The following is a 20,026-nucleotide window of genomic DNA, read 5'->3' on the forward strand; positions in this document are numbered from 1 at the left end:
CACTCGCCTCAGCACTGAACTGACTCTGCAGCTGTGGACTCACTTTCAGAGACTCTGCCTCTCATGTTCTATGTATTATTTGTTTACATAGTTTTATTATTTGCACGATTCATCATCGCTTGCACATTGGTTTTTTGTCAGTCTTTGTTGTGTGTGGTTTTACATGGATTCTATTGTGTTACTTTGTTTTGTGGGCAAAGGTATGGTGGATAATCACAGTCTTTATCCCAGGGTGGGGGAGTTGAAAACTAGAGACCCTCGGCTTAAGGAGTGAGGGAAAATTCTTAGAGATCCCGGAGCAGCCGTGTTTTACACACACAGCCGTGTGTGCATGGAAAAGGCTGTCAGAGGAAGTACTAGAGATGGTTACAAATACACTATTTAAAATACATTTGGACAAGTTCATATATAGGCAAGTTTTAGAAGGATACGAGACAAATGCAGTGAAATGGGAGAAGCTCAGGAAGACACTGTGGTCAGCACGGATGATTTGGGGTGAAACTCCTGCGTCCATAACCTATAACTCCCTGACTCTGCAGCATCCTCTCTAAACTGGAACATGCTTTTAAAAGGATAAATTCAGAATTCTATTTCATTGCATAGATGTGACAGCTCATGGGATCACAGCCTATCAGATTGCACTTCAATCTCAACAATCAAAGTTCAAAGTATACTTATTATCAAAGAATCTATACTATATACAACCTTGAGATTCACCTCCTTCCAGGCAATCACAAAAAAATAGAACATCCCAATATACAGAAAAAAGAGCAAATCAAAGTAAGCAAATAACATTTGGAACTGAAATTCACAAAACTGAGGCCACAGCCAAGAAGCCAGTCATCACTGTAGTCAATTCATGAGGCCATTAATTGCCAACCACAGCCTCAGTTCAGCGTAAAGACACGTAAACCTTCTGTGCAGCAAGCTGAACACCAGCCATCCCTCACCTTGGACTGACATTCCTTTAGTGATTAAAAGGGAATTGAAGGTTTATTATCCTTGTTGTAATCATGAAATGCAGCAGCCTTGTTCATAGAAGGAATGGATTTCCTTCTCATGTCTCAAAGCGAGTGAGGTTTTTTATTTAACAAACAAAAACCCAATTTCAGCGGTTAGTAATTTACCTGGGCTGCTCAGATATTCAAAAGCTAGAGACGACCAAAGACAATGAGACCATTAGACATAGGAGGAGAATTAGGCCATTTGGCCTATACAGTCTGCTCCACTATTCCATCAAGGCTGACTTATTATCCCACTCAATTCCATCCTTGGCATTTCTCCCCATAATCTTTTGATGCCTTTCCTAAACAAGAAACTATTAAGTACGCTTTAAATATACTCAAATGTCTTGGCCTCAAAAGCCATGTATGGTATTGAATTCCACAGATTCAACACCCTCTGGCTACAGAAATTCCTCCTCATCTCTGTTCTAATGTACGGAGTCTGCACATCCTCCATGTGGAATGTATGGGGTCTCCCCGAGTGGTCCTGTTTCCTCCCACAGTCCAAAGACATACTCATTAGGATAACTGCTCTTTGCAGATTGCCCTGTGATTATGTTACAGTTAATTGGGTTTGTCGAGAGTTCGATCGGTGTTGTGACCCAAAGGGCTGGAAGGGCCTATTCTGTACTCTATCGGTAAATAAATAAAATAAAGGGATGCCCTTGCATTCTGAGGCTGATTTTTCAGGATGATTTCCCCATAAGGAAACCACTTTTGATCATATACCTCCAAATACCCCAAAATCCTGTTCTTAATAATAGACTCCCACATCTTCACAACCACTAAAGTCAGGCTAACTGGTTGACAATTTCCTTCCTTTCGCCTCCCTCCTTTCTTAAAGAGTGTGGTGATACTTCCAATTTTCCAATCCTTTGAACATTCCAGTCTAATTATTCTTGAAAGATCACCACTAATGCCTTCATGATTTCTTTAAATAACTCTTTCAGAAACTTGGGATGTAGTACATCTGGTCCAAATGACTCATCTACTTTCAGATCCCTCAGCTTCTCAAGCACGTTTTGCTTAGTAATAGCAACAACACTCATCTCTGCCCCTGCCATTGCCAAATTTCTGTCATTCCCACTAATATTTGCAATATTATAAGTCCTTCCTTTTGCTTTTATGAGAATCAGAAGTCGATACCAGTCTGGACTTTTCAATGTGAAGCCAGAAGTATTAATGGAATGCTCTCAATTTGTCGAGATGCGCAAGTCCAACTATGTTTGAGATGCTCCATATCTTCCAGGAGCAAGTGACAGACTTAACTGTTCACTGCACTTTAGTTCTACCCCATGGATGCTGCAATGTGCAGCTTCTACAAATGCAAACAAATTCCTTACCCTCACTAGAGGTATAAGAGCAGCAGTAACAGAGTAATAAAAAGAAATATTTAAATGTATCCTCCCTTGAAATTAGAACTTACCGCTGCCATTGATTTCTGTCACGTAACTGCAGATATCTCTGTTGTTGAAGACTGTCGCAGTAACCATTGCACTGGATCTTGCTCCAAGCCGATTTGAGGCACTGCAGTAATATTGCTGGTGTGTGTGCTTGAAGGATTGACAATGCAGAGTCAGTTCATGGGTATCTGAGATCTTCGGATACCCAGATGAGGTTTGTTCATACCATCTGTATTGAATGGGAAGGGATCCCTGGAAGGACTCACAGGAAAGTGACACTGAGCCCCCGAGACGTGAGACATTTGCTGGTGACAGATATCGAATCACAGGAACAGACACGAGTTCTGTGGGAAAGAATTAAACATTCAGACACTGAATGAACATCTGAAAATCAGACACTCTTCTGTCACTTTATTACGTACAAATATTAACCTGATCATTAATACAAATATCTAATCAGTCAATCAGACGATCAGCAACTCAACTCATCAAAGCATGCAGAAATATTCAAGAGTTTCAGTCAATGTTAGGCCAAAGTCAGAATGCGGAAGTATTGTGATCTAAGTACCTTTGAGCATGCAATTATTGCTGGTGCCAGACGGGGTAGTAAATATCTAAGGCACTACTATCCTCCTGGGATTTTCACACACAACTGTCTCTAGAGTTTAGTGAGAATGGTACGAACAACATGATAAAACATCCAGAGAGCAGCAATTCTGTGAACAAAAGTGCTTTATTAATGAAAGAGGTCAGAGGAGAATGGCCAGACATGTTCATGCTGACAGAAAGGTGACGGGAATTCAAATAACCGTGGGTTATGACAGCGGTGTGCTGAAGAGCATCTGAAGGTACAACACGTCAAAGCTCGAAGTGGATGAGCCACAGAAGCAAGAGACCATGAACATCCACTCAGTGGCCACTCTGTTATGTTCAGGAGGTTTAAAGGCAGCAACTTGTGAGATATCTGTCACATGTTTGGAGGCTTTCAGGAGAGAATGAAATTGTAACTGGGTTCAGTGACCTGCCGTATAGAGGGAGACATTTGGTACTGATATTAATGCAGAGATAGTGAGGGATGGACAGTGTCTGGCAAAGATCATGAGACTTTTATTTTATGGAATGCACAAATCAATCACTGAGAAACCTACCATCATTTACTGTTAGTTCTAAATTAAATCTTGTATCGAGACCTGGTGTTGTAATTCCACAGCTGTACCATCCTGAATCTCCAGAGTGAAGATCTTCCATAGTAACAGTAAATATTCTCCGTTCCGGGTTATCTGTGATTGACACTCGTCCACTCCGTCTGTGCTGCTCATTTGTTTCCACTAAAACTGAACAATGGAGATTCCATCCATGGCACCAATACTTTGTGTGTGAGCGGTACTTTTCTTCATAGTGACAATCGATTGTGATCGCTCTTCCCACAACTCCTCTTACAGATTTCTCTGCCCACAATGCACCTGAAACTGAGGGAGGCATTGTCAGATGTGAGGGAAAGGAACAATTTAATACAACAATTATTTTTCAACATGACGGTAAAAGCAGGTGCAGGTCATGTACAGCATGTGTTCCATGACAACACAGCCAATGATTTTTGTGTGAAGTGCAGTCAGTGCTGTTACTGTGTCAGCCGTGTCAGTGATCTCTCTTCCCTGTGTCGGTACATTGTGGGTTCACTTCCCACTCCAGAATCCTGAGCAGAAACCCAGGGCTGATCTTCCAGTGCACTGCTGGGGGAGAGCCGTAGTGTAGCTAGAGGGTGTTGACTCTATGGAATTCAATACCATACACAGCTTTTGAGGCCATGAAAGTGTTCAACTTTCAGTTGCTTCAGAATATGTCAGCCTTTGAAATGTCCACAGAGCTTCCAGCTATTTCATAAGATGCTCCCAATTTTGTGTGTGTGTGTGTGTGTGTGTGTGTGTGCGCCTGTGTGTGTTCAGACAAGGTTCTGAAGCAATTTGTAAATATTGTACCTATCAAGTATTTCTATGTGTAGTTAGAAGGTGGCGCAACAGTGGTCATTAGTGCTTCTGTGTCTAGAAACTCAGGTGAGATTTCAATAACTGTTGAGATACTTTGAGTATGAAAATCCAATTTATTATTTCTGGTATTTAAAAAACAAGTATCAATAATAATAATGATGAACTGTCAGATTGTAAAGATCCCATCTAGATTGGAAAGACTTTTAGGGAGAGAAATTTCTTATCCCTACCGCCCTGGTTTACCTTTGACTCCAGATCTAGTAACGTTCTATGCTAACTGCACCACTGAAGTGGCCCAGGAAGGACTCTGATTTCAAGACAATAACGTCAAATGTCGCAGTGATCCCTGCAGAGAGAGAACAGATCCCAGCAATGGTAGATCTGATGTTCTCGCTTAACAGGTTGCAGTAGATTTCTCCAGCTGGACATATTCTCCCCAAACCTGGCTCTACACAATTCTTCTTTTCTCCTTATCTGCTTCCACCTCTCACCCACCTCCAAACACCATCCCTTTTCCACCCCATTCCATTTGCCTGTTGTGCTTCACTATTCCTCAGCCCCGACTAACTTGAGGACCCAGTTTCACACTTCCCCCTCTCCTATTTAACCCTCTCCCGCTCTACTCACACATGAGGCAGGGTCTCGACCCGAACCATTGACATTTCCTCTGCCCCTGACAGAAGCTGCTTGACCCATTGAGTTTCTCCATGAGTGAACTCTGAGCTCCAGTTTCCGACAGCTTTAGTGTCTACGGGTATCAAGCATTCTTGTGAAAACGTTGTACGACCCCCAATCCAACACTGATTATGCAGTTGTCCAGTGCTGTCTGTAACTCACCAGGTAGGAAACCAGTCAGAAGGATCAACGTCCACAGCATTTTATTCACGGAGACACAAGCAGGACCTGTCTGTCCTCAGAGAGAAATGACTGAAATAAAATAAGGAAGAAGTCAGTCGGAAGTTTGATCAAAAAAACTACAGTAACACAATTGGTGTGTGGTACATGACAATCTGAAAAGCTTTTAGTTGTATTTAGCAGGACAGGAACACTTAAACTATTCTCAAAGAGTGAATGAAGTGATGAGAAGTGTTAAAATATTAGAGACAAGCAACAGGAAACGTTTTAATCTGAAGTCAAAATAAACGACTGTAGGTGTCCTGAAGCAGGGAATTAAGCTGAAATGTTGACCACCTGACTCCTGAAGTTCAATTTATTTTTTGCATGATTTATAGTGTTAGCTGTGGTGCGTCATTGGGAAAAGTGTTCATGGTGAAAAGTTAACGATGGAAAGAGAAAGAGCCCATGTAGAGTGTTGTGAGTGTGAGGAGAAAGTTTGATGGCTCTAGGCGTGTACTCACTGGAGATTAGAAGAATGAGGGGGAGAGGGGGAATCATATTCAAACCTATTGAATATTGAAAGGACAAGACAGAGTGGATGTGGAGAGGATGTTCCCTGTGAGTTCTAGGATCAGAGGGCAGTGCCTCTGAGTACAAGCACATTCCTTTAGAACAGAGATGAGGGAAAATTGTTTTAGCTGGATGGTGGTGAATCTGTTATATTCACTGTCACAGATGACCGTGGAGGCCAATTCACTGGGTATATTTAAAGTGGAGATTGATAAATTCTTGAATAGTAAGGGCATGAAAGATTATGGGGAGAAGGCAGCAGAATAGGGTTGAGAGAGAAAATAAATCAGGCACAATGGAATGGTGGAATAGACTCAAAGGGAAGAATGGCCTAATTCTTCTCTCTGCCTTTTGGTCCTATGGTCTTCTGATACAGGCAGCAATCTGCTGAACCTCTTCTGCAATCCCTCCAATGTTTCCACATCTTTCTTGCTATGCTGCAAACACAACTACACACTGACCTGAAGTGTGTCCTAATCATATTTTTATACATTTGCAACCTGAATTTTCATATGCACATTGCTGGCTCATTGCCATTAGCGGAAACACATCTCCCTCTGTTCCAAATTTCAGGGAGTTATGGACTTACACTCCAAGCTTTGTCCGTCATTCCGGATCTTGCCTTGGTACCCCCAGCACTCAGGGCAAACCCTTTTCTCATTGTTACCATCAGTAGGGAGATACAGAAGCCTGAAGGCACACACTCAGCAATTCAGGAACAGCCTTTTCCCCTCTGTCATCCAATTCCTAAATAGGTATTTTATGCATAAAGACTACCTCACTTTTTTAATGTATATTATTTCTGTTTGTGCATGATTTTAATCCATTCAGTATATGTATACTGTAATTTATTTTTTTCTCTTCTTCTATATTATATATTACATTGAACTGCTGCTGCTAAGTTAACAAATTTCATGACACATGCCAGTGATAATAAAAGTGATTCTGATTCGGGTTCTGATTTTGATTCTGATAATTCAATGTTTTGGGGAGCTTGCTGCTGAGGAGGGAGCAAAGTAGGAAATAGGTGTGATGTAGAAGAGGCTTTTCACGCAAACTCAGCATACAGTACTTCACTTCATTCCCTCTCCTCTCTGAAAACCGTGTCTGCTCTTTGAAGGAAACTTTAAAGCACACCTTTTCTGAATTCTATTCCATCTGTCAGTGCAATTTCAAGAACTCTGATGGATTTTCACTTTACTCTGGTTAGATGTGAGAGGAAACCAAGTGAATGGAATTACACAGTCACAATGGAGTAAAATCCATATCAGATCTGTTCTTAAACCAAATCAACTCAATTTTGACAGGAAATGATCTGTGTTAAGTAGACAACCCCTGTAGTTTCTATTTCTCATAGAATCACAGGGCACAGTTAATGGGCTGGACACACTTGTCCAAGGAGAAGACATTTCTGTCTTACCTAGCTCAACTCCATGGTCTCCCTTTCCCCTAACCCTGCATATCTTTGCTGAGATTCTCAGTCTCTAGCATCACAGTATCTCTGTTCACCAGGTTAGATCTTCCTATGTTAGTCGAAGTGTGATCTATCCACATTCATGCTGTGCAATTATCTGGGACAGATGAAGTCTGAGGAGAGCTTCAGTGCAAGGAATAACAATTCTCACATGTCACACATATTGTAGAAGTAATACAGAATCATAATCAAAATCAGTTTTAATATCACTGACATAATGTATGTTGTGAAATTAAATGTAGCAGTCCTAAATGGGAATGTTCGATGATTACCATTGGAGCTCTACACAGAGTCACGACTTCTCGGTGCCATCTTGAATTTTATCTGAACAATGTTAATTGTTCAACCTTGATTTCATTGTAAACACTGGAAAATCTGCAGATGCTGGAAATCCAAACCAACACACAGAAAATGCTGGAGGGAACTCAGCAAGTCAGGCAGCATCTGTGGAAATGAATAGATAGTCGACATTTCAGGCTCAGGCTCTTAGTCAGGTCTGAGAAGAAAGTGAGAAGTTGCCTGAATCAAAAGATGGGTGAGGGGCGGAAGGCTATCTGGAAGGTGATCAGTGATGCCAGCTGGATAGGAACAGGTGTAAAGGCAGTAAAAGAAGGAATCTGACGTGAGAGGAAAGTGGACCATAGGAGAAAAAGGAGGAGGGGCCTAGGGAGAAGAACCAGGCTGGTGAGAACTGGTAAAAGAAGGGCCTCCGACTGAAACCTTGACTGTCTATTCACCTCCATAGATTCTGACTGACCTGCTGAGTCCCTCCAGTATTTTGTGTGTGTTGCTTTTGACCTCATTGTAGTATGAGGGTTGAGGTGATTCAAGAATGTAGCTCATTTATATTTTCCTGAATTTTTGTTGCTGACTTTGCAATTGTTTATAAACACTTAATTTCACATTGTATATCAAGAGATAAATCATAAAATAATTCAGTATAGATGGAGAGCTGTTGTAATTTTGGGTTTGTTACATTTGCTTTAGGGGAAAACAGTGCAGTATATTAGCCATGAATGTATATCTGCTTAAATTCTGTACATTGTATAGTATGAGTGCTGGCTCTATTGCATCAGTCACTGCTGTCATCAGTCTAATGTTCACCCTCAGCGAATGATGTGGTTAGAACTTCTGTCTTCTTTACTTGTCTTACCAAACAGAATATAGAGAAGTAACAGCAGATGCTACACATTGACAGATTGTTCTGGCCTCTTCCTGCATTGCACCATCACTTCTTGGAAAACTTCTCAAAGGTCATTTTCATAAATAACCTGGATGAGGAAGTGGAGGGATGGGTTAGTAAATTTGAGGACACAAAGTTTGGGCGTGTTGTGGATAGTGTGGAGGGCTGTCAGAGGTTACAGCGGGACATTGATAGGATGCAAAACTGGGCTGAGAAGTGCAGATGGAGTTCAACCCAGATAAGTGTGAGGTGGTTCATTTTGGTAGGTCAAATATGATGGCAGTATACAGTATTAATGGTTAGACTCTTGGCAGTGTGGAGGATCAGAGGGATCTTGGGGTCCAAGTCCATATGACACTCAAAGCTGCTGCGCAGGTTGACTCTGTGGTTAAGAAAGCATGCGGTGCATTGGCCTTCATCAATCGTGGGATTGAGTTAGGAGCCAAGAGGTAATGTTGCAGCTATATAGGACCCTGGTCAGACCCCACTTGGAGTACTCTGCTCAGTTCTGGTCGCCTCACTACAGGAAGGATGTGGAAACCATAGAAAGGGTGTAGAGGAGATTTACAAGGATGTTGCCTGGATTGGGGAGCATGCCTTATGAGAATAGGTTGAGTGAACTCGGCCTTTTCTCCTTGGAGCAACGGAGGATGAGATGTATAGATAGAGGTGTATAAGATGGTGAGAGACATTAATTGTGTGGATAGTCAGAGGTCTTTTCCTAGGGCTGAAGTGGCTAGCATGAGAGGGCATAGTTTTAAGGTACTTGGAAGTAGGTACAGAGGAGATGTCAGGTGTACGTTTTTAATGCAGAGAGTGGTGAGTGCATGGAATGGGCTGTCAGCAATGGTGGTGGAGGTGGATAGATAGGGTCTTTTAAGAGACTCCTGGATAAGTACATGGAGCTTAGAAAATCAGAGGGCCATGGGTAACCCTTGGTAATTTCTAAGGTATGAACATGTTAGGCACATCTTTGTGGGCCAAAGGGCCTGTATTGTGCTGTAGGTTTTCTATGTTTTTAACTGTGGGTCAATATCCTGATGAGAACAAGTGCAGAGATACAAAACATCTTCAGCAAAGTATTTTTGTTTCAGCAGCTAGATCACTGAACAACAATAACAATTTGGTGAAGAAAAGTGAAAAGGTCATTTAACCATCGTGTTTAAACTGGATCCCAATCCTGTGCATACCTCTAAATACAATGGTGGGATTGTAAAACATTTTCCATTCGGTTGTTGAGAAGTCATACAAAAAGAGCAGCTTCATGAGGTATTGGTCAGACTGCACGTGGAAGATGGTGAACAGTTTTTGGCCCCTTATCTTTGAAAGGATGTGCTGTATTTGGAGCGGATCCAGAGGAGGTTCCCGAGAACAATACCAGGCATGAAAGGGTAAATATGTGAGGAGTGCTTGATGTCTTGGGGTCTGTACTCGCTGGAGTTTAGAAGAATTGGGGAAGGGTTCTCAATGAAACCTCTTGAATAGTGAAGGGCCTGGACCTGGGTTGGTGTCTATGTGGAGAGGAAGTTTCCTCTGGTAGAAGGGTCCCTGACCAAAAGGTACTGATTCTGTGGAATTTATTATCACAGATGGCTGAGGAGGCTAAGCCCTTGGACATATTTAAAGCAGAGGTTGATAGGTTTTTGTTTAGTAAGGGTGTCAAAAGGTACTGGGAGAATAGGGTTGAGGTGAACAATAAATGAGCCATTATAGAATGGTGATACAGTCTCAATGGGCTGAATGGCCTTCTGCCACTATGTGTCATCGTCTTATGATCTGAAGTGATAGGGCAATGCAGGGAAAGGTTGCAACAGTTAGTTTACGTGAGGCATCCATTGATACTTAACTATATTCTATTTTTACAGAATAAGACAAGTAAAGAATACGGAAGTCCGAACACAGACTCAGGGCAGTAATTGTTGCCAAAAGTGCATCTACGAAGTACTGACTTGAAGGGGGTGAATACTTATGCAATTAATTATTTTGCATTTTATATTTCAAATAATTTACATCACTATGTAGAGATCTGTTTTCATATGCAGAAGTGTCCATAAATCAGGGCTTCATCACCTGGGACTGAACTGTATTGTCTTTGTCTTACACCTCATTCCTCTGAGCAGATCTGCTTTCTAAACTGACAGTGTTCCATTATTTATCCAGATCTGAGGAGGGGTCCCTGACCTGAAACTGGGTTCAATGGCCCAAAACGTTCAGTGCTAATTCCTTTACAGAGATGCTGCCTGATCTGTTGAGTTCCTTCAACACTTGTGTGTGTTCAATCAGTATACAGGAGGACGTTTGAAAATCTGGTTGTATAGTGTCACAACAACTATCTCTCATTTAACATCATCAAAACCAAAGTGCTGATTATTGACCACAGTATGAGGTATCCAGAAGTCCACGAGCCAGTATTCAGCAGGAAGTCAAAGGTGGAAAGAGTCAGTAACTTTAAATTCCTTGGCATTATCATTTTAGAGGATCTGTCCTGGGTCCAGCACAAAGAAAGCTGACAGCGCATTATTTACTTAAAAATTTGCAAAGATCAAACTGTCATCTAAAACTTTGACAAAGTTCTATAGATCCACAGTGGAGCATATTCTTACTGGTTGCATCATGGCATGGTATGAAAACACCAATGTCCTTGAATGGATAAACCTATAAAAGGTAGTGGATAAAGTCCAGTTGATCACAGATAAACCCCTCCTCACTGTGGAGCACATTGTCACACTAAAAACAGCATCTATCATCAACTAGGCCATGCTCTCTTCTTCCTGTTGCCGTCAGGAAGCAGGTACAGGAGCCTCATGTCCCACACCAGCAGGTTCAGGAACAGATATTACCCCTTAATCATGGGGCTTCTGAACCAGAGTGGATAATTTCACCTATCACTGAACTGATTTCTCAACCTATGGACTCACTTTCAAGGATTCTACAATTCATGTTCTCAAATATTATTTAGAACTTATTTACCTATTACTATGATTATTATTTTGTTTTTCTTTTAGTATTTCCATTTTTTTTTACTCATTGGTTATTTGTCTTTGTGTGTAGTTTCCACTGATTCTATTGTGTTTCTTTGTATTTACGGTGAATGCCTGAAAGTAAATGAAATAGTATATGGTGACATATACAGTATGTCCTTCAATAATAAATTGAAGTTTCTTTTCTGACAATTATGCAATCATTTGATCAGAATAAAATAAAAGTTAATTGAAATTGGGTATATTTCCAGTCAATATTCAGGGGTATTAAAGACGAATGAACAATGGAATTAAAAGTTGGGTGTTGAACAAAATGAGTGATTGCCTTGTTGCAGCTTGCAATGGTCAACGGGGTGTGAATCTGCAAATAGAAGTTGCTACTTTTCTCAGAGTTGACATGTAACTGTAACCCGTCGATGTACAATTCGCCTCGGAGCTGCTACATGAAGGGAGCTGTTTGCAGATGTAAAGATCATCACTCATGATAACAAAACGCAAAATATTAGAAGATTCTTTGTAATCAGATAACGATGTGGTATAGCACAAGTTTTTTTCACACAGTGGATGAGAAAGAGAATAAGTAAGGCAAAAGGCCAGCATTACATTGAAAACTGCAGCAGGTCACTCTTATGCAGCGAGTTTCAACCTGGAATAAAACTGCAACCTACAATCCAATTTTGAGCTTATTATAGTTGTATATCTTTCACCTTTGATTGAGATGATGTCAGTTTCTTTGATTAATATGACAGAGGATTCACATATTAAGGTATCAAGTTTCAGTAACTGACAGACTATAGTTTCAAGATCAGGCACCTGAATCAGCATGGATAACTTCACTCACTCAACACTGAACTGATCATGACACAGAAACCTAAGGGTTCACTTTCAAGGACTCCATAACTCGTGTTCTCAGTATTTATTTATTTGGAGATTCAGCACAGAACAGGCTCTTTAGGCCCAATGAGCCACACTGCCCAGTAACCCACCGATTTAACCCAGCCTAATCCCAGCACAGTCTTCACTAATTCATTTGACACAAGAAGATGGATTTCACTGTATGCTTCGAAGTTTTGATGTAAATTTGATGAATATAAAGCTAATTTTTAAAAATAAAACAGAATATACATGCAATATTTCCTTCCCGACCCTGTAGCCCATTGGTTTCTACTGAAACTGAATATTGGTGACCAATATTCCATGGCACCAATACATTGTGTGGGACTGATTTACTGTTGCATAGGGACAATCATTTATGATCACCTTTCCTACAACTCCTCTTACCCCATCTCTCCATCTCCACAATCCATCTCTCTCTAACCAAAAGCAAACTGAAATTGAAAGCAAAATTCTTGAGGATCTGAAGAGAATTCAGAATTGAAGCGAATGAGGGTGAGAGACAACATGATAGAGATGTATAAGATGATCAGAGGCAGAGATCAAGCGGAGATCCAGAGAATATCTCAGGGCAGAAATGGCCAATGTGTGGGGGAATAATTTCAAGGTGATTGGAGGAAAGGATTGAGAGGGTGTCCGAGGCATGTTCTTTACACAGAGTGGTGGGAGCATGAAAAACCTTGCCAGGAGTGATGGTAGAGGCAGATACACTTAAAAGACTCTTAGATAGGCTTATGGATTATAGGAGAGCTTTAGAAGGGATGGATTATATTGATCTTATAGTAACACACAAATGCCAGAGAAACTTAGCAGGCCAGGCAGCACCTATAGAAACAGGTACTGTCCACGTTTCGGGCTCAGACCCTTCAGCGTCTACTCCCCAATTTTCAGGAACAGTAATTACCCTTTCATCATCATACTCCTGAACCGATGTGGATAACTTCACTCACTTGAACTATGAACTGATTCCACAACACATGGAATCAGTCTCACTTTCAAGGATTCTGCAGCTCATACTCTCAGTATAAAAATAATGTATTAAAATATGTGTATTTTTATCTGCACTATTTGTCTTCTTTTGCACCTTGGTTGTTTGTCTGACTTCATTTATGTAGGTTTACACAAATTCTATCACATCGCTTTATTTTTCTCTAAACGCCTGAAAGAAAATGAATCTCACTGTAGTATCTGCTGACATGCATGTACTTTGATAATAAATTTACTTTGACTTTGACTAGTGCAGCACTTTGTCAAAAGGCTTTTGAAAATCCAAGTAAACAACATCCACTGATGGACAAAGTCTCGTTCCTCTATGCAGCCTGTTAATTCTTTAAGGAGTTCTAACAAATTTGGCAGGGTAGATTTCTCCTTATGCAGATTATGCTGACTTCAGCCTATCTTACCATATACCTCCAAGTACTCTGAAACCTCATCCTTAATAACAGATTCTAACATCTTAGCAAACACTGAAGTCGGACTAATTGTCCTATAACATCCTGCCTTTTGTCTCCCTCCCTTCTTAAAGAAATGAGTGACATTTGTAGTTTTCCATTCCTCTGGAACCATACTTGAAAGATTATTACTCATGCCTCTACAATCTCTTCAGTTAGCTCCTTCAGAACCATGGGGTGCAGTCCAAGTAACTGATCCTATTTCACAATGTCCTCTCTCCTATTTACACCACCTTCCCTCTCCACTCAGGTTCAATGCAGAGTCTCAACCCAAACCACCAACAATTCCCTTCCCCCAGACAGATGCTGCTTGGCCTGCTGAGTTCCTCCAGGAGATTTCGCTGAACTCCAGTTTCTGACATCTTTAGTGTCTACACGTATTCAAGCTCTGTTCTGGAAACAATGCAAACCAAAACTGATTATAAAAATACCCCATGCTGGTTGTCACTCACTGGGTAGGAAACTAATCAGAAGAATCAAAATCCACATTGTTTTATTCACTGAGACCCTGTCAGCACTTGTCTGTTCACAGAGTGAAATTGCTGTTGAATAAAATTAAGGAAGAAGAGGGCAGGAAGTCCAATCGCGAAACCACAGTGAGCTAACTTAGGCTGATATGTGAACATATGAAAAGCAACACACACAAAATTCTGGAGGAACTCAGTAAGTCAGGAAGCATCTATGTAAATGAACATACAGTCGATATTTTGGGCCGGAATCCTTTATCAGGTCTGAAAAGGAAAGGGGAAGACACCAGAATGAAAGGATGGGGTGAGGGGATGCAGGCTAGCTGGAAAGTGATTGGTGAAGCCAAGTGGGTGGGTAAGGTAAAGGGCTGGAGAGGAAGGAATCTCGTAGGAGAGGACCGTGGAACATAGGAGAAAGGGAAGGAGAAGGGGACCCAGGGGGAAGTGATAGGAAGGTGGGATGAGGTAAAAGGCCAGAATATCAAAAGCTCTTAATTATATTTGTCAAAATTAAAGACAATTCCCAATAACAGATAGAAATAATGAGAAAAGTCGAATTGTTAGATGCCAGCGACAGCAGATGTTATAATCTGCAGCAAAAATAAATTGCTGGAGGAGTCATGATGCAGCAGCTTAATCTGCAATGTTGACCATTCTGCCGGACATTAAAAGTGACAGGTGCGTAAAAAGGACCCGAAGGATTATTGGCAAACCAAGTTACCCCGACCACAAACTGTTCCAGCTGCTACGATCCGGGAAACAGTATCGCAGCATAAAAGCCAGGACCAACAGGCTCCGGGACAGCTTCTTCCACCAGACCATCAGACTGATTAATTCACACTGACACAATTGTATTTCTAAGCTATATTGACTGTTCTGTTGTATATCTTACTGTTCATACTCTTTATTACAAATTACTGTAATTTGCACATTGTACATTCAGATGGAGATGTAACGTAAAGATTTTTACTCCTTATGTGATGGATGTAAGAAGTAAAGTGAATTCAATTCAATTCAATCTGCAGATGCTATCTGACTCCCTAAGTTCCTCCAGAAGCTTTTTCTCTTGCTTGAGTTAAAATGTTATCCATGATGAGTCATCAAGTAAAGGGTTGATGACAAAAAGTTAACTGAGGAAGGAAAAGGAATGAGAGGAAGAGAAAAAACCATGGTCAAGACGTTCAGTTGTTCTTCAGAACAAACATCAGAATGGGAAGAAATGTGTTCTAAGTGACTTTATTGTGGAATGGTTGTAGGTGCCAGATGGAGTAGTTTGAGTATCTCAGAAACTGATGATCTCCTGGGATTTGCACACATTACAGTCTCTAAAGTTCACAGAGGATGGAGCAAAAAATTGAAAAAAGGAAATCTTGTGAGTAGTGGTTCAGTGCCAATTCCAGGCACTGCAGTAATATTGATGGTACTTGCATTGAAGGATTGACAACGTCGAGCCACTTCATTGGTGCCTGATACCGTTGGATACCCAGATGAGGTTATTTCAGACCATGTGTGCTGAATGGGAAAGGATCCCTGCAAGGACTCACAGGAAACTGACACTGAGTCCCTGAGACGTGAAACATTTGCTGTTGACAGATATCGAAGCACAGGAGAAGACACAGGTTCTGTGGAAAGGAATTCAACAATCAGACACTAAATGAACATATGAAATCAAAAACTCCTCTACCACTTTATTAGGTACACCTGTTCACCTGTTTGTAAATGCAAATATCTAATTAGCCAATCATGTGGCAGCGTACTTACACACCTGGAGAAGAGGGATGCTGATGTGAGAATACTGTTCTTGGACCACAGTTCAGCATTCAACACCATAATTCCCTCCAGGCTTGACAAGATACTCAGAGACCTCAGCCTTCACCCTGTCTTGTGCAGCTGGATCCTGGACTTTCTGTCAGTTCGCCGGCAGGTGGTAAAAGGGGGGTTCCCTCATCTCTGCCCCTCTGACCCTCAACACAGGAGCCCCTCAGGGCTGTGTCCTAAGCGTCCTCCTTTACTCTCTGTATACTCATGACTGTGTTGTCACCTACAGCTCTAATCTGCTAATTGTATTTGCAGATGATACTATATTGATTGGCCTTATCTCAAATAATAACAAGACAGCCTACAGGGAAGTCATCACCCTGACACTGTGGTGTCAAGAAAACAACCTCTGCCTCGATGTCGCAAAAACAAAGGAGCTGGTTGTGGATGACAGGAGGAATGGACACAGGCTAACCACTATTGACATCAATGGATCTGAGGTTGAGAAGGTAAACAGCATCAAGTTCCTTGGCATACACATCACCAAGGATCTCAAGTGGTCTGTACATACTGGTTGTGTGGCGTAAAAAGCACAACAGCACCTCTTTCACCTCTGATGGTTGAAGAAGTTTGGCATGGGTCCCCAAATCCTCAGGACTTTCTACAGGGACACAATTGAGAGCATTCTGACTGGCTGCATCACTACCTGGTATGGGAACTGTACCTCCCTCAATCACAGGACTCTGCAGAGAGTGGTGCGGACAGCCCAGCACATCTGTGGATGTGAACTTCCCAATATCCAGGATATTTACAGTGATAGGTGCATAAAAAAGGCCTGTAGGATCATTAGGGACCCAAGTCACCCTAACCACAAACTGTTCTGGGACAGCTTCTTCCATCAGGCCATCAGACAGATTAATTCACGCTGATACAATTGTATGTCTATGCTACATTGACTGTCCTGTTGTACATACTATTTATTACAAATGACTATAAATTGCACTTTGCAGGTTCAGACAGAGATGTAGTGTAATAATATTTACTCCTCATGTATGTGAAGGATGTAAGAAATATAGTCAATTCAATTCAACACAGTCCATAAAAGCATGCAGACATGGTCCAGAGATTCAGTTGTTGTTCAGGTCAAACATCAGAATGTGGAAGAAGTGTGATCAAAGTAACTTTACGCATGAAATGATTGTAAGCGGTTGTTTGAGTATCTCAGATAATGCAGGTCTCCTGGAATTTTCACACTGTCTCTAGAGTTGGTAGAGAATAGTGCAAAAAACAAAAAAAAAAACATCCATGGAGCAGCAATTCTATAAGCATAAAATCTCGTATCAACACCTGTTGCTGTAATTCTACAGCCGTACCATCCTGTATCTCCCGTGTGAAGATCCTCCATAGTAACAGCAAATACTCCCCATTCCGGGTCATCTGTGATTGACACTCGGCTACTCCGTCCGTGTTGCCCATTTGTTTCCACTAAAACTGAACATTGTTGACTCTATCCATGGTACCAATACTTTGTGTGTGAGCGGTACGTTGCATCAGTGATAATTGATTGTGATCGCTCTTCCCACAACCCCTCTTACATCTTTCTCCTCACACAATGCACCTGAAACTGAGGGAGGCATTTTCAGATTTGAGGGAAAGGAACAACTTCATGCAAACAAATACCTTTGAACACGAGTGTAAAAACAGGTCCAGGTCACGTCCAGAATGTGAACCATGATGAGCAACCAATAATTCCGGTATGAAGTGCAGCCGAACGTACACAAATATAACAGCCGTTTCATTTAGGATGCTGCTCTAATTTCTGATGGAAATCTTATATTTTGCATCTATCAGGTATTTCTATGTGTAGTTGGAAGGTGGTGTAACAGTGGTCATTACCACTTCAGTGTCAAGAACTCCAAGCATGATTTCAATTTCCATAAGGATATATTGTGTGTTTAAATCCAATTTATTAATTATTTCTAGAATTTATAACCACATATCAATGATGGTAATAATCAACTACCAGATTTTCAAAATCCCATCTGGATCAGAAAAGCCTTTAGGGACAGAAATCTCTCATCCCTACCCACCCTGGCTTATCTTTGACTCCAGATCTAGTTGTATTCTTTACTTAATTGCCCCAGTGAAATGGCCCAGGAAAGACACTGATATCAAGACAATGTCAGCGTATTCCCTGCAGAGTGAAATCAGATTCCAGCAATGGTAGACCTGATATTCCCACTGAACAGCCTCCAGGAGATTTCAGTAGCTGGATATATTCTCCCCCCACTTGGCTACACACTACTCCCTTTTTCCCTTTATCTGCTTCCACCTCTCAGCCATCTTCAAAATCCACCCCTTTTCCTCCCCATTCCATTTGCCTGTCATGCTTCACCCCTCCTCAGTCCCTGACCACCTAGTGGACCCAGATTCACATCTCCCCCTCTCCTATTTACACTATCTTCCTCTCCACTCAGACTTGATGCAGAGACTCAGCCTAAACTGTTCGACAGTTCTCTTCCCCCTAACAGATGCTGTTTGGCTCACTGACTTCCTCCGGAAGTTTGCTCTGAACTCCAGATTCAGTCATCTGTAGTGTCTGCACACATCAAGTTCTGTTCTGCAAATGGTGGACGACCTCCAAATCAATGCAAATGGCCAGTGCTTGCTGTCACTCACCAGGTAGGAAACCAATCAGAGGAATTGAAGTCCACATTGCTTTATTCACAGAGACCCAGCCAGGACCTGTCTGTCCTCAGCAAGAAGTAACAGTGAAATAAAAATGAGGAAGATGGCAGCAGGAAGTTCAATAAGAGAACCACAACAGGGGTATGGTATGTGACAATCTGAAAAGCTTTTAGCTATATTTAGCAAGACAGAAACATTTAAGCAATTCCCAAAAACTGAATGAAATGTTGAGAAGAGTTAAAATGGTAGATACAAGAAACAGCAGTTGGTCTAATCTTCAGCAAAAACCAACTGCTGCAGATGTCCTGAAGCAGAGCATTAATCTAAAAATGTTGCCTCTGTGGATCCCACCTCTCTCCCCACATTTCTCCAGAAATTTTATTTTTTTACTTGATTAAATATGTTAGGTGCATTGAGTTATTGGGGAAACTGCTGATGTTGAAAACTAAATGGTGGAAAAGGAAAAAGCCCATGTTGAAGGTTGTCGTGATTGTGAGTTGAAGTTACGATCTGGGCTTCGTGTCTACGGGTTCCATGTGCTGATTTGAGGCTGAGGGAGTGACCCTCCCCACTGCTCCAGTCTTTTCTTCTAAATGCTATTTGCTTCCTTTTGTTTTTGATTTGTTCTTTTCTCTCGCTGTACATTGGGTGTTTGGAGGTCTTCTTTTATTTGTGGGTTATTTTGGGTTTCTTTGATTTGTGGCTGCCTGTAAGGAAGCTAACCTCAGGATTGTATAATGTATGCATACAATGATGATAAATGTACATTGAACTATTGAATATTGAAAGGCCTAGATAGAATGGATGTGGAAGGGATGTTGCCTGTAGAAAAGGAGTCTAAGACCAGAGGGTACAGCCTCAGAGTACAGGATGTTCCTTTAGAACAAAGTTGAAATTGAGAGTGATGAATCTGTGGAATTCACTGCCACAGATGGCTGCGGAGGCCAAGACACCAGGTGTATTTTGAGTGGAGATTGATAGTTTCTTGATTAGTAAGGACGTCAAAGGCTACGGGGAGAAGTCAGGATAATGAGATTGAGAGTAAAAATAAATCAAACATGATGAAATGGTGGAATAGACCCAAGGGGAAGATTGTCTTAGTTCTTCTCCTATGCCTTTTGATCTTATGGTCTTCTAATACATTCACCAAACCTGTGAACTCTTCTACACCCGTCCAATATTTCCACATTCAGTATTTGCCATGATGATAATTCAATCAAATCTGTTTTGTGAACTTGCTGCCAAAAAGCAACAAACTAGGAAATAGGTGTGATGTAGAAAGGGCTTTTCATGCAAACTTAGCACACAGTACTTGGCTTAATTCACTC

At 41.3% G+C, this 20,026-nt stretch overlaps 1 protein-coding gene across 1 annotated transcript in view; it reads right to left on the reverse strand.

The window, feature by feature from the left end:
- The window catches only part of LOC140210053 (Fc receptor-like protein 5), a 69,109-nt gene extending 61,423 nt beyond the window's left edge, over window positions 1–7,686 (reverse strand). Inside the window, 4 exon segments of the mRNA XM_072278831.1 lie at window positions 2,431–2,751; window positions 3,556–3,876; window positions 5,233–5,322; window positions 7,549–7,686. Coding sequence (XP_072134932.1) covers window positions 2,431–2,751; window positions 3,556–3,876; window positions 5,233–5,272 — 682 coding nt within the window. The 5' untranslated portion in view covers window positions 5,273–5,322; window positions 7,549–7,686.
- Window positions 7,687–20,026: the final 12,340 nt, after the last annotated feature.

This window comes from Mobula birostris, chromosome 14 (assembly GCF_030028105.1).
Source record: "Mobula birostris isolate sMobBir1 chromosome 14, sMobBir1.hap1, whole genome shotgun sequence".
NCBI classification, from domain to species: Eukaryota; Metazoa; Chordata; class Chondrichthyes; order Myliobatiformes; family Myliobatidae; genus Mobula; species Mobula birostris.